The 14,397-nt window shown below is 43.8% G+C and overlaps 1 protein-coding gene across 1 annotated transcript; it reads left to right on the top strand.

Moving 5' to 3' along the window:
• The first annotated feature begins 2,856 nt into the window (after positions 1-2,856).
• On the top strand, positions 2,857-14,183 carry LOC115393398 (alpha-1,6-mannosylglycoprotein 6-beta-N-acetylglucosaminyltransferase B-like). Its single transcript, XM_030098383.1, has 18 exons — positions 2,857-2,901; positions 3,244-3,293; positions 4,202-4,317; positions 6,614-6,743; positions 6,828-6,976; positions 9,162-9,226; positions 9,359-9,532; positions 9,630-9,797; positions 9,881-10,050; positions 10,189-10,320; positions 10,588-10,721; positions 11,843-11,985; positions 12,129-12,284; positions 12,449-12,595; positions 12,675-12,791; positions 12,899-12,973; positions 13,110-13,270; positions 13,365-14,183. Exons 2-18 carry the CDS (start codon positions 3,268-3,270, stop codon positions 13,540-13,542), a joined length of 2,241 nt encoding a protein of 746 aa, XP_029954243.1. The 5' UTR covers positions 2,857-2,901; positions 3,244-3,267; the 3' UTR covers positions 13,543-14,183.
• The last annotated feature ends 214 nt before the right edge of the window (positions 14,184-14,397 follow it).

The following is a 14,397-nucleotide window of genomic DNA, read 5'->3' as shown; positions in this document are numbered from 1 at the left end:
AGTAGGCAGCTGGTCAGTCACGGCTCGCGCCTGCAGGAGGTGCAGAGGAGGGCCACGAGGGTCCGCAGTTCAAACCTGCAGCCTGCTCTGTACACGATCTGGGTCATTCATAAAAACAGAGTCTGAATTATACGGATATTCGAGAAGCATACAGGACTGCATTTATTTGCAATTCAACCAGATTTATTGAAATAACGCATTTGACTAAATAATGCATTTAACAACATTGAGACCCTGAGATCATTGCAAACAAAGTAGCACTAATCTGAATGCTTTCAAGTTCATTTTGTAAAAACAGACTAGACGAGGTTTATTGACTTTTCATTGTATTTTGCAGATAGCATCAAAATTGCCACTATGTTAAGATTGCTGTAAAATTGTTGCAAAAATAGACATTTTCACCATGCAACCCCTGTGCCATAACAAAGAAAAGCAAAAACAAACAGTAATGCAAACAACCTCAAATATTTGTTATTGAGATACATATATTGTGTACAGTGACGTGCCAGATCAACTACCAAACTTTTTTTTTTTTAAATCTACAGCTGTTGTTGTGGACTTAAACTTAGCAATTGCCAAATTTCTTTAAAAAACTGTGAATGCAGAGCAAGATTAAACATTTTTCCTGCTTTTTTTTTTGTGTGTGTAACTGTGTTGTTCTATGTAAAATTGACCCTAACATATTATAATTGGATTGGCTTAAGAAGATTGTAGCAAAACTCAAATAATCTACATCTATACAGGCGATTTTTTTTAATATTACACCTACATTTTAAGTGAAAATGTATCCTACAACCAAAAGATCAGAAATCATGCTAATTGAACTAAGAAGAAACATAGACTGCATGATATGAATTTGTTTTTAATGTCTTATTTTGAAGCAAATGTGATTTCTTAAGACTTGCTTCTTGAAACCAAGTCAGATGCTGTCTGCATGCTGTATGCACGCAGACGTTCAATTCAAACTATCTTGGTCAACTGAGCGATGGTTCCGTGAAAGGACAGGAAGTACCCTCGCCACGACAACAAGCTCTGCCTTTGTCCGGGACTCAAAGCAACCCCAACACACAACTCGCTCAACGCATGACAGTTATTATAGATAATTCAATTGCTGGAGGATCATTGCCTTCCTGAATAACTCAGGATAAAATGTTGTTTGGTTGCTGTCTTGTGCCTCTTCAATACAGCTGATGTTTTCTGCTTTGTACATCAGAAAGCATCAGAAAGCCACACATCATTTTCCTGGACTGAATTCACAATTTATAAAGTCATCAAGTTAGTTCATGGTTGGAGGTGCTTATGAACAGCCTTAGATGATCTCAGCGTGTATTAGATTTTACTAGCAGAACAACTCTGCGTTCATTTACTGCATTCTGTGGCTCTTTAAGAAGTTCCTCAAATCCAGAGCTAAAAGCTGACGCTGCTGTATTTTGCATGGAAGTGTCGCAAGATGACAACAGACTGATCGGATACGCAGGAACAACATAACATGAAGATGATTCCTCATTCATCAAAGAGACATGTTGGGATGTCTGAAAAATTTGGCTCGAACTGTGTCAGTGCTTGGATTTGAGAGCGATTATGAAAGAAGTTGAGAAAAGAGGTGACTGTATGAAGGATTGTCTGTGTGTGTGCATGTGCTTGTGTGTGTGTGTGTGAATGAGAGAGAGAGAGAGAGCAAGAGAGGCAGATGGGAGCAAAGCCTGTAAGCCTTTAGGTCGTAGCTTATGGAGGTTTATGCTCATCAAATCCTTCCGCTTCCACACACGCTGTGACGTCGCAGTGAGCGCCATCCGGTGAGCGCTCCCACCTCAGTCCACCTCACAGGTCTGTGAGATTCTAGTAAAGAGATCAGTGAGATGGATATTCTCCCTGTCTGCAATACTGTCCCGATTCAGTCATCTGACTGAAGGGGAAAATATTGTTCCCATCTGTCTCAGTGGAACTGGTGTTCTTGTTAATTGGAAAAGTGTTGATAGGCTTCATATTTCTCAAAGTGCCCTTTACTGTTCTCGCAATTTTATTCTTATGATGCTTTTATAGGAAAACATCTAAAAGGTTATGATACAATTCTGGATATCATGCGCATCAAATAACACTTGAATTATCTACTGCTGTCTCCAGAGGAGTCTGTCTCGACAAGAATGTATGACATTTTAATTATTTCTCCCCCATGTGACACACATTAGAGCGTGGGAAATAAAATATGGGTGAACAGGCAGAAATGTTGCAAGACTTTTCAACTTTTTCCTCCCATTTTGAACCGCTCAACAGACACACAAACAAATAAGAAAATAATGTTTAATTAATTTATTGTCAAAAAACAATTTCTTATTAGGCAGGTCACAAATGAAACGAAGTACACACAAAAAATTGTTTCCAGCAGAGAGCAGTGAACCACTTTTCGTCAAGCTATTTGCTATTTATACACTTTCATTGGGTATTTTCTTTGCTCTTTTATCGCTGCTGGTTTTACTACCATTAAGTCTTGTATCTGTATTATTCCATTCAGTGTAAAGGTTTTGCACCGTTTGAGTCATTTAAATGAGCTCTCTGCGTTAAGTATCAATTCACAAACGCAGCTTAAGTCTCGCCAGTGGGACTGAAAGAAACTGTCACCCAATAGCGTGGGCTCCATTGTATCTGTGAAAAGCCCAAGTGGCACTCTGGGTATTGTTTTCCATGAAGGGGAGTCAGGTTACCTTGACAACCGCAGGATGCCTGCCCATAGGCCCCGGGACGGAGAAAAGGCCGGGCCAGACAAGGAGGGAAAGGGAGCAAAACAGATAAAAAAGGAGGCGCGATTCTTCCCAGCCCCAACTTCACTTCTTCTTTAGGTTTGTGTGTTTTTAAAAAACAAGCCTGATGGTTGCCAGCGGGCTGGGATGAAGATCTGAGGAGGTGAGTGTATGTGTGTGTGTGTGTGTGTCTGTGTGTTCAACTGAGACATCAACATATTGATGACAGGAGTTTTTTTTTTATATATATATATATTTTTTTTTTTTTGTTTAGAATTTCTATCAGAAAAATACTGAAACACAGACAGTGAAAGAGCTTTTGGTCCCAGTCCTGCTCGTAATAATATTCATATCAGTTAATGTGGAAAGTGTGAAAATGTGTAATCACCGTGAAAGTGATGATCAACCCAAAAAGAATTTGAATGCTCTCATTTGTGCAGCTATTTCCAGCATGAATTCACTGTGTGTGTTTCATCATGCATTTCTGAAGTTGTTGTTTTGACAGTGAGATTCCTGCAGAGGGAGGGCAATGCGTGTAGCACTGAGGCCTCGCAGGTAAGCCTCACACACTTCCTGTTGTAATAAAGCACAGTGAGTTATGGCAGATATGCTTGTTTACATTGACCTTACCAGCATCAGGACAGCTTTATAGAGATTAGTGCTCTCACAGCTTTGAATATTAAAAGTTAGGGGAAATAATGTTGTCTGGAACTGAAGCTGGAACTTTGTAGGCTCTCAGGACTTTTTAAAAGTACTTGAGGCGAACGGCTCGGTGTTTCTTTAGGTAAGGGCTGGTGGCTTTAAAGGGATGATGAAAGATAAGAGAGACGTGACGGCTCTCTGTGCCCCAGTTAAAACCGAGGCTGGTCCATGTGATTCACGCCAGGGTCTCCTCACCTTAAAGTTACGGATCGATTCATGTCTCTACATACTGTAAATTAGTTTTATAGATGATAAAAGTCAGAGTGCAAGTTTCACTGTATCAAAATCCTAAATAAAAATCTATTTTACAAATTCGCAATGGGATAAAAATCAGCCGTGCATGGCAGAAATAGTTGTATAAATGACATTTTATGACATGTCAAAAACAAAGCCAGAAAACTTAATGACATATTTCTGGAACTTATTTGCTCATTCAAAGATGTTGAGCTAGAAAAATGTCAAAGATAAGCGATTGAACTATATTCCCTTGAATTCTGAGCAAGTTTGGGATTCTGAAAAACATTTATTGAGGTAAAATAAAGTTGCATAGTTCTGCTTTAAAATGAAAACAACAGGGAAATGAAACGCACGTGAGTTAAATGCACTTATGAGGATTCCCAGTAATACATAAACTACAATGATTAAAAAAAAGGCCAGACTTGTTAAAGAAGGGAGAATAAATATTGTGAATGCAGATGCAGTGAGGTTTCATATAAAGAATGATGACAGATGGTGCGCTCTCTGTGCATTGCGCCCTCTAGCGGCTGCCTGCTGCTCTGCCTGCTCCTGTCTGTGGTCACCCTGCTGCTGCAGGGCCTGCTGGTCCCACTGGAGACGAGCAGTGATGAGCCTGCTGGGAGATCACCAGAGGAGCAGGGTAACCACACACCCACACACACACACACACACAGCAACACAAGGCTGAGTTTATAACCAGCCTTTTACAGCAAGAAGAAGAAAAAGAAAAAAAAAAACCCATCAATATCCGAGAACACACATTATCATAGTTTTGGGCAAGACTATTTATAAACAGTGTGGATTTAAAAAAAAAAAAAGAAAGAAAAGAATGTACAGAGAAAAATGTAACTGAAAGGTGATTCCTGACCAGGAATTAAAGCTTCATCTGACTTGTACACAGTTCATGGTGGGTCCCCCCCGATGTGTCCAACAGTTGTGGGTTTGTGGCAAAGATGTACTGTTCCCATGCTCATTTGTCTGGCTAAACTGTTTCTCTAAATGAGGCTGCTTCAGCAGGTGAGGGCCAGGTTGTTTGGAGCAAAAACTTTCTGGTTTATGTGGAAAAGACAAATGTTGTCAGCAGCCTCCTCTGGAGGATGTTTTTCTGTCAAATCAGCAGTGGGTTTGGTGAATAAATGAGCCTGCTGTGGCTGTGTGACTATTGACTTCACAGAGTATTGTAGAGATCTCTGATCAATTCTCAATAGTCTTTATCACATCTACATAAGTCTTGATTGCAAAACCTGTTGTAATTAAAAAAATCAGACTCATATATTTATCTTATTCAGTTAATTTTTGTGTTTTCCAAAGAATGTGTTGGAAAATACACATTTATTCATCCAAACATCCTAAACTGCTTCCTCTCAGAGTCATGTGGAAGCCGTTGTGAGCAGACACTGTGACCCTCAGCCACAGACACACTCGGCCACAATTGCCTGATGCTTTGAAGGACCCACCGCAAGCCGTGTAGGTCCACCGAGCAGCGGTTGTGTTGGAGAACGCGCCACATGAGAGAAGCCGTTAGCGAGCGCACACAGTTATCAAAGCTCCAGCCCGTCAACAGAATGTTCTGCTTTTCTCTGTGGAGAATTATCCGTGTCAACAGGTCATTTTATGCTATATTGAATCTCAATCGGTCTGGTCGCGTCTCATGGAGGTATGATTACTCTGGGAAAAAAAATGCTTCATGGTTGCCATTTTTTGAAACACTGAAATGGAGATGTGGGGGGGGGGGGGGTCCTTCTGGGTGGAGTTTGCATGTTCTCCCTGTGTGTCTGTTGGGGATCAGATCTCCAGGTCACCGGGAAAACTTCAGCTCACACAACCTTCACATTTGTATGACGTGCACTTGCTCAAACACACCGTTTTATCACCTGCACATATAAAACTTTTACAGGCCTTAAAATGAAATCATCACGTCTGACATAATTTGTTACGGAATCGCACGTCTTTCCTCCCGTTCGTCTTTCATTGCTCCTGCCCGAAGGACCTCCACGCTCTCAGGCGGCGATACGCTGACGGTCAGCTGAGCAAACACATCCCAGGGATTTTACTGTGTATCACAGGTTAAACCTCCATTCCCAGGGAGGTCCGACTGTAACCTTTATGTTCACCCGCTTTATACAGATGCTTCATTCACGATCGTCATTTCAAATAAAGCCCTCAAAGTCACACGCACCGTGAAAACACACATTTGCTGTTTTTGCAGTTATGCAATGCAAATGACAAAATTACAGGGATGAATAAAGTTTTGATCATCAGGCTCAGTCAGATCGGTCGGAAAAGCTTTAGTTTGAAATCTTTGGAGGAAACTCTCGAGAAAGAGCTCTTACTGTTTGAAGTTATATATCCCCCATATGCTATGGTTTGATTTTCAAAGTTATTGTAGTGAACGACTGGATTAATGGATGCATGAGAACTGGCAGGGATAAATGCAAATGTAAATGTAAATGTGCTGTCTTGTGAAAAGCTTCGCCTCGTTTTGGAGAACACGTTTGAAAAGTGACCTTAAATTGACTCTTTCACAGCTATGAGGTCAGTGTTTTAATCTTAGTACTCCCTCCATCCGTGAAGGTGGAAAAATTCACAACGGCACAAGCTTACCGTAGACGTGTGATGTGTGTGTGCGCGTGTGTGTGTGTACGTGTGTGTGTGTGGGCCTTCCTCTCTGGAACCCCACAGTAATGTGAGACGACCACAATGGTCCAATCACGCTCATAAATCCTGTCATAAAATTGTTGTTCAGGAAAATCCAGCTCTGTAGAAAATATTAGATGCCATTAAATCCAAAGTGCAGCATGGAGCACGCACAACCGCACTCATTCACGGCACATCATGTTAAAACCCTTCACGAGGCGACATCCAGAGGCTCCAAATACAAGAATTACGCCTTATTCATGAGGTACGTGTGTGACACGTGTAATTTCATGCCACAGGTCCTCGAGGTCCTGGCCTCCGCAGGCTGGCTCTTCGTCTGGAGGCGCTGAGCACTCAGATGCAGAGGCTGAATAAAGACAGAGACCATGTCCAGCTGAGCAGGAATGACCTCCGTGACCTCCTGCAGAGGTACTCACAGTGTCTAAATCTATCGTCTGCCAGCCTTGATGTGAGGTAGAATCTCCATTTTCAGTGTTTGGATTTGTTTCCCAGCTTCAGACAGGACCAACAAGGCCTGGCCCTCTTCGTGGAGAGGGAGCTGCAGAGAGTGTCCCAGAAGCTGGATCAGCTCGGCCGCCATCAGCACCATCACCACGAGGACCACAGCCCAACTCCAGGAGGCCGCCGCAGCCCGCACACAGGTACACTCCAAAATTTAACCCAGTGTTGAGATAAAACATAACATTAATCATGATCGGTCACAGTTTGGTGACTCTTATAGTGACGAGTGCGCATTGACATGCGGAGAAAAAAACCCCTCTGTAAAGACCTTTCCCCATGTCAATCAGTTATATTTCGTATGAAATTTTAGTTTTTAATTCTATTTTCCATTTTGAGGAAATTAAATACAGAGAAAGGATTTTTGTTTTATGAGCTGGAAATAGGAAAATGTTTCCTCGCAACAAGCAGAAAGCAGATAAACCTCTCTTTGAATGTAAATGGAGTGAAAACCCAGCAGATACCCAGAAATGTTGTTATCTGCTTTATTACATTTTCAAAACGGACTCATATTCTGTCTCTTCAAATACTGAAGTTTTGTGAAATGCCAACAAATCGAGTATATTAGATCATTTTTCAGCTTCCAGTTTGGATTTCTTCTGTAAGAAAAGACACCGAAAAATAGTAGTTGAAGAAAAGTGTAAACTTAAACGGTCAGCGGTGAATCTCGCCTAGCTTACATTTAGTTTTACAATGTATTTTACAAAAAAAAAACAGCTCGCTGTTCAACCCAAACAGAAATTTTATGGCTTGTTGCAGTTATAATAGGCTTTAACATTCTGGTTACACCAAACGAACACAACTCTCTCCTCTCTGCACGCCGCCGCCTTCAGTAATTGGCCGGTTTGCAGACTTCTCTGTGGTCGCCTGCAGAGGTAGCGTGATACTTTGAGCCAAACGCACGGTTCATAGCCTTAGTAAAGGTTAACCACACAGTGAAATTAACAAGCTGTGATAATACAGGGTGTGAATTGGGGGGTTAAAGGGCAGTGGGTGCAGGTGGTTATGGGGGTTGAAGTCCTTGAATAGAAAGTTTAACAAGTCCCACAGAGCCTCTGCCAATGAACTAGCGAGAGGAAAAAAAAAGGGAAAGAAAGAAAAGAAAATCAGCGAAACGACCCTCCGGTGAGGTGTCAGGTGAGAATCCGGTTACGCACACAGGCTGGCACGCAAAGGTGTGTGTGTGTGTGTGTGTGTGTGTGTGTGTGTGTGTGTGTGTGTGTGTGAGTGTGTGTGGGAGAGAGAGGGTCATGGAGCTGAGTTGGCATACTTTTATTTATTTATGATTTCAAACGTAAATTCATAAAGTTTGAACCATGCAGGGCACTGTCACATGCCCAGCACTGTGTACAGTACACACACACACACACACACACACACAGTCTTGTATTTCTATCCTTGTGGGGACCGTCCATTGACTCCCATTCATGTCTAGCCCCTAACCCTGACCCTTACCCTAACCCTAACCCACACCACAACAAAGCCTAACCCTAAAGAAATGTTTTTGCACTTTTACTTTTTTCAGTAACAACAACATGGTCAAGAAAACACTGTTTCTCCTACTTAGGACCAGAAAAAGGTCCCCACAAGGCACGTCGTTCCACGTTTTGCTATCCTTGTGGGGACATTTGGCCCCAACAAGGATAGAAATACAAGAACACACACTCACACACACACACACACACACACACACACACACACACACACACACACAAGCCACCCGCATGCACACAAACACACACTTCCCCATCGCCAGCCTGTTTGCCCCTCACCCCTTTCCTCTCACATTACCTCATACCCATAAAAATCCGACCGAATTACCCAGGAGTCCTTTCACCAGCTTGTCTACTCATACTCTTGTTTTTGCAGGACCTTTTTTTTTTTTTTTTTTCCTTTTTGCTCTGCTCTTACAGCATATCCCTGTTTTTAGGCTTTCACACCTCTGCTCAGCCTGCAGGTTTTCTTATCTTTTTTTTTCCTCCAGTTTCCTTTTTACTAGGTTGTTTTACACAGTTGAGGACTGTGTGTTTTGGCAATGGCGAGTATTTTAAATGTGAATGTTTGGTAGCAGGCAGGTGGGTCAGGTGTGTGTGTGTGTGTGTGTGTGTGTGTGTTCATTCCAGCTGATTGACATTGGCGAGAGATTGTTGGGGCGGGGGGCTTACAGGAAAGGGCCTCTGAGAACACAGTGCGTCTAGTCTAATGCCTCTGTGGGAGCTCTCACATCGCGGCGCTGTACATCAAAGTTATTGTCTGCTGTTCTTCGTTAGGTTGCGTTCGAGCATGGCCACACAAAGACAGGCTAACGGCTAATATATTTACTAACAGGACCCAGCACGAAGTGCGAAGTGCCATCGGATCCTGCGTATCCAGTGTGTGCAGAGAAAGTGGAGGTGAGAAAGTGAAAATGTTTTAATGGGTCCCTGCTGTGAAAAAAGAAAGTTAACTTTATGTAGTAGAGCAGTGAAGCAAATCCGAATTATGAATCACACTTCAAATGCACTTTGACGTCTGTTTCTGTGCAGTTCCTGCAGGCTCAGTGGCGGTCGGACCCATGCTATGCTTTCTATGGAGTGGACGGTACCACATGTTCCATTCTGACTTATCTCAGTGAGATAGAAGACTTCTGTCCACCTCGTCTGGGAGGAAACCAGTCTGAACCGCCGTGGCATCACAAACCTAATTTTAACACACAAAAGGTGTGCTTTTGCATATTTTTGATGTGCATTAAAATTGGATTGCTCGGTTCCCGTTGCACTTTTCCATGCGAATCCTTGACATTGTGGTTATTCCCAGGCAGAACCTCGCACCACTCTGGAGCCACTGTACGAGCTGATCAGCAACAGCAGCAGCCCGGCCGTCCGCTTCATCCGATCCAGAGTCGAAAGAATGTCAGAGCGCTGGATAGACGCCGGTCTGAGGCTGAAGCAAAGCAGCAACAAGACCGTCCCGATCCAGATGAAGGCATGAATTCATTTTCTACGTCTTTCGTCTTTCACGTTCATATTTAAAAATGAGTTTCGAGGATAGAATGTCTAATGGTTTAGGTGCTGCTTTACCCCGGAGCCCTGGCTGGAAGTGTTAGCCAGCGTTTTGCCGCCATGGTGGACAGAGGCGGGCCTCTCGGCGAGTTGGTCCAGTGGGCTGACCTCTCCGCCTGTCTGACCATTCTGGGCCACGACCTGACCTTCAGCACGTCCCAGAGCCACCTGCACAGGTATTAACACTGATCCAAACCGCAAGAGCAAACAGTTTGTTAACTTAGACAGCAGGATTCAACGAGTAATTATGAATCAAATGAAATTTGCTGGTGAGAGTGCCAGTACCTGATGTGTGCTTGTTGTTACTGTTCCAGCCTCATCGGTGCGGCTCCAGGCCGAGGCAGCTGTCCAATCCAAAGAGCCCTGACCTTTGACCTCATCTACACCGACTACCACGGGCTCGCTCACCTCAAAGGAGCGATGGGACTGGCTTTCCAGCACTACCAGTATGTATTCACTGATCTAATAAGCCTTTGGGATTATGAAATTTGAAATCAAGGAATTAAAATAAACTGTTGAAAAATGAAACAGTTCTTCAGTTTTGCAAATAAGCTTTCTTTTTTCTAACACTTATTTAGATGTAGTGCATGTTAATATTGAATGAAAAATCTCAGATAACCTACAAATTGCAACCTTTTTCTGTTGTTTCTTTAACCGCTGAATTGAAAATAAAAAAAGACTAGCTGTTTTTTTTTTATTTATTTTGATTTTAGGTGCCGCTTTAGAATCCTGGATTCATTTGGAACGGAGCCGGCCTTCAACCTGGAGAGCTATGCACTCAGCCACGGTTATAAGACACTGTGGGGCAGCTGGGGTCTCCAGCCTCTGCAGTACATGACCATGTTCCGTAAGTGTGTGTGTGTGTGTGTGTGTGTGTGTGTGTTTGTGTATGATAGAAACAGATTCGCAAAACGCTTACCATACATCTTTGACACGCACCCCTTTAAGCGTCCTCGCTGTGAGAGGATTAATAGCTGAGGTTAAACAACCGCGGTGCCCAGACAGAGCTCTCATTCCAACGCCTCACCCTGTCATCTTTTTCACCCTGCCGGGAGACGGAGGCAAGCTGGAATCACCGGGCCGAGAGCCACTCTTCATCCCGCCGCCTGGGAACGCTGTTTATTTGTCCTGACGGAGGGGAGGAGGGAGGAAGACGGCCGCTAGTTAAAGATGTGAGAAGGATGAAAAAGAACCGGCAACAGGAACACAAAGCAGAAGGCTTGACAAAAACGTAAACTTCATTCTTCTGCTCTTTAAAACTAAAGATCATCTGGGTGATTACAGAAATCCGTTTGAGGGTTGAACACCTTTACTGGCGCATTCCCTGTAAAGTAAATACTCATCTCTCACACCTTCCTCAGTGTGTCGGGGGCAGCAGGGTGGCAGCTGCCTATCCAAACACCCCAGACTCTCCTATATAGAGACCTATTTCCTTTTGGAGGTGATTTACGCCGGGCAGTATGTTTCACTTCTTTCACACAATTTGAATATAAACTGCTCCTCAGCGGCAGGTCGCTCGGTAGAAGAAGCCAAACGCATTTAATCATTTTCCCCGTTTTGTATATCGAGCCGACCGATAATGTGAGAGTTGGTATTCATCATGATAACCACACGCAGGACAAATAAACGGCGAAAAATGGAAAAGTCAAGTCGTTGATACATGCGCTGTGATGAAGCTCAGGATGATTGATGGCATCTTGAGGCTGTGAGCATAATGTCAGTGGAAACGGTCAGATCAGATGTATTTCTCCCATATTTCACATACACACTCAATGTATTTCATCAAAATATGATAAGGAGGCACGTTTCAGTGAAATGGCTCCAAATTAAGGTGATAAGCGTAACTGCACTCAAGTCAAGTTTTTATTAATTCTTAAAAACTTGCCAAGAATAAAAGTGAATGGTAATCAGTTTGAATGGTGATCCATTATTTTCACGCCTAACGTCTCTGGGTTGTGTTGTTTCCAGCTCATACTCCAGATAACTCTTTTCTGGGCTTTTCAAGTGAGGATGCAGTGAGACGGGAGGTCAGGGAGGACGAACTTCAACCAGAGAGCTACAGAAAAGACAGGATAGCAGTGATCTATGGCAAACAGGACTACATGTGGCAGGTATGAAACCATGGTACTCTCATACCATGTGTAAGTGCAATAATTGATGTGATTTTAAAGAATTTTCTTGTGAAATCAGGTTTTTTTTTTTAATGAATACAGTATGACTCCTGCATGTACCTCTCTCTTTGTTTGCATTCCAGGGAAAATCTGATTATGTGGAAGTGATCAGCGAGCTGCTGGAGACTCACGCCACAGTGTACGGGCCGTTAGGACACTCCTCAAACCTCCCCAGTTTCGTCAGAAACCACGGATTGCTGAGTCAGGAACACTTCCTGCGACTCCTCCGGAGAGCCAAGGTCAGCCTGAGAATCGCTTGTGCAAACAACCACTTAATTCATCCTTCTGTCATTTTAAATGGAAAAAAAACCTGAATCTTATCTGATAACCTCATCTTGTTTACATTTTTTGACAGTTCCCTCATTAAAACAGCAGTTCTCTCCCCTTCTCTCTTCTCCTGCAGGTATTTGTCGGCCTCGGATTTCCCTACGAGGGTCCAGCTCCTATTGAAGCGATATCTCTTGGCTGCGTCTTCCTCCAGCCGCGGTTTGACCCTCCGCATTCACCAGAAAACAGCGAGTTCTACAGGGGCAAGCCCACCACAAGACAGGTGGGAAACGCCTCAAACATATTGTCTATTAATCAGATTGTTACTGTGAAATATTGATTTAATTCTCGTCTTTAATCAGATAACCTCTCAGCACCCGTATGCCGAACATTCCATCGGGAAGCCTTACGTCTGGACCGTGGACGCGACCAACAGGAGCGACGTTCGGGAGGCGCTCAGAGCTATCCTGAGCACGGAGGTAGCAGCTTCCACTGCAGAGACAGTTAAACCGTGTGAGCAGGCACGCCAGGGTTCAGTGGCCTTGAATGAAACGGTGTGTGTGTGTGTGTGTGTGTGTTTGTGCAGGTGAAGTTGTTCACTCCTCAGGAGTTCACCTGTTGGGGAATGCTGGAGCGGGTTCACGGTTACGTCACACACCAGGTACACACGTCTCGGGATCTTGGTTTTGCCGTTTGTTTTTGGCTGTATGCATTTTAATTTCATCCAAAATCTCATCTCCTGCATGACTGGGGTGTTAATAGTTAACTTTCTCTCTCATTATTGTCGATTGCTCAAGAACTTCTGCAGTAAATCAGCCCCTTCTTGGCCACCAGAAAGTTCTCTGAGGCTGCATCTGGGCCCGCTGGGTCAGTCCTGTGTGAGTGTGTGTCAGAGATCCTCCCTCTTGTGTGACCCAGCACTGTTTCACCACCTGAACACCCCTGCAGTATTTACCAGGTGAGACTCACATCCATCCATCATACAACACTGCCATTTTGGTTGAATATTTGATTTTCTGCAATCAAAAATCGAACCGCCTCCCCGTCTGCAGGCTGGGCCTTGGTTGCTCCAGCACGGTGCAGGACGCCGACCACCTGTTCCCCTCCTACAGCCCGTGGGGTCGTCACTGCGCTCTGCAGCAGGAGCCCCTGCTGTTCAGCTGCAGCGGCTCGGACCCGACACGCCGCAGGCTGTGCCCCTGCAGAGCTCACCTCCACCGGACTCGGTGAACAGCAGCCGAGGAATGATGACTGAAGTGATGACAGATGATGGATTCAATTCTTTGAGTGTTGTGGTGCCAAACTAAATGTCTGATTGTTGTCGTAGCTTTCCATCGACCTCCTGAGCAAATAGTAACGACAAGATGCACTTTAAGGGAAATGTTGTTGGATGTATGTAAATGAAGTGAAAAGTGTAACCGCAGAATCAAAAGCCACTCAGGTCGCAATGTCTAGCTTTCCCTGTACTCCAGATCGCCAAATGCACAGCACCCTGTGATATTTTGTTTAATAAGTATGTAATTATTCATTGGGTTACAGTAATGCATCACGCTGGTCAGCGTTTCATGGGATTCTGGTTCTCGTAGCTCCTCGGTGCTCCGCCGACTGCAGATATTAGCCGGGGCCTCAAAGGAGAGCGGCTGACAGCCTAAGTGATGAGGCTCATTATCGGAGTGAATCATGGATAACCTCCGAATGCCTCTGGGAGGTCACGGCCGTATGACCGTGATTATACTGTCATATAAACCGTTGGTTCCCAAACGGTTTGGACCGAGGAAACCCCCTCAGCTCTGTTTAAATCCACTCCCCCTGCCACTCCGGGCTGAACTTCACGTTTATCTTCAAAACACATATTTTATAATTGGACCAGGAAAGAGCCACTGAAGACTGGATTCATTTTTTTTTTTGTTATTTTACTAAGAAATTACACTTTAAATGGTTCTGATCATAACTAATGACACATTTCCCCCAAAGTTTGCTCCAGGAATATTCTCCACTTACCTTCCAGATTTGCTACAATCCAACTCTCCAGTGTGTATTTTCTTTTTTTGCGTTGATATTAGAGTCAGAGGCATTACATCCATT

Source organism: Salarias fasciatus, chromosome 8, assembly GCF_902148845.1.
Source record: "Salarias fasciatus chromosome 8, fSalaFa1.1, whole genome shotgun sequence".
Classification (NCBI taxonomy): Eukaryota; Metazoa; Chordata; class Actinopteri; order Blenniiformes; family Blenniidae; genus Salarias; species Salarias fasciatus.
The sequence above is the reverse complement of the archived record's forward strand: the minus strand, read 5'-3'. Positions and strand labels throughout refer to the sequence as shown.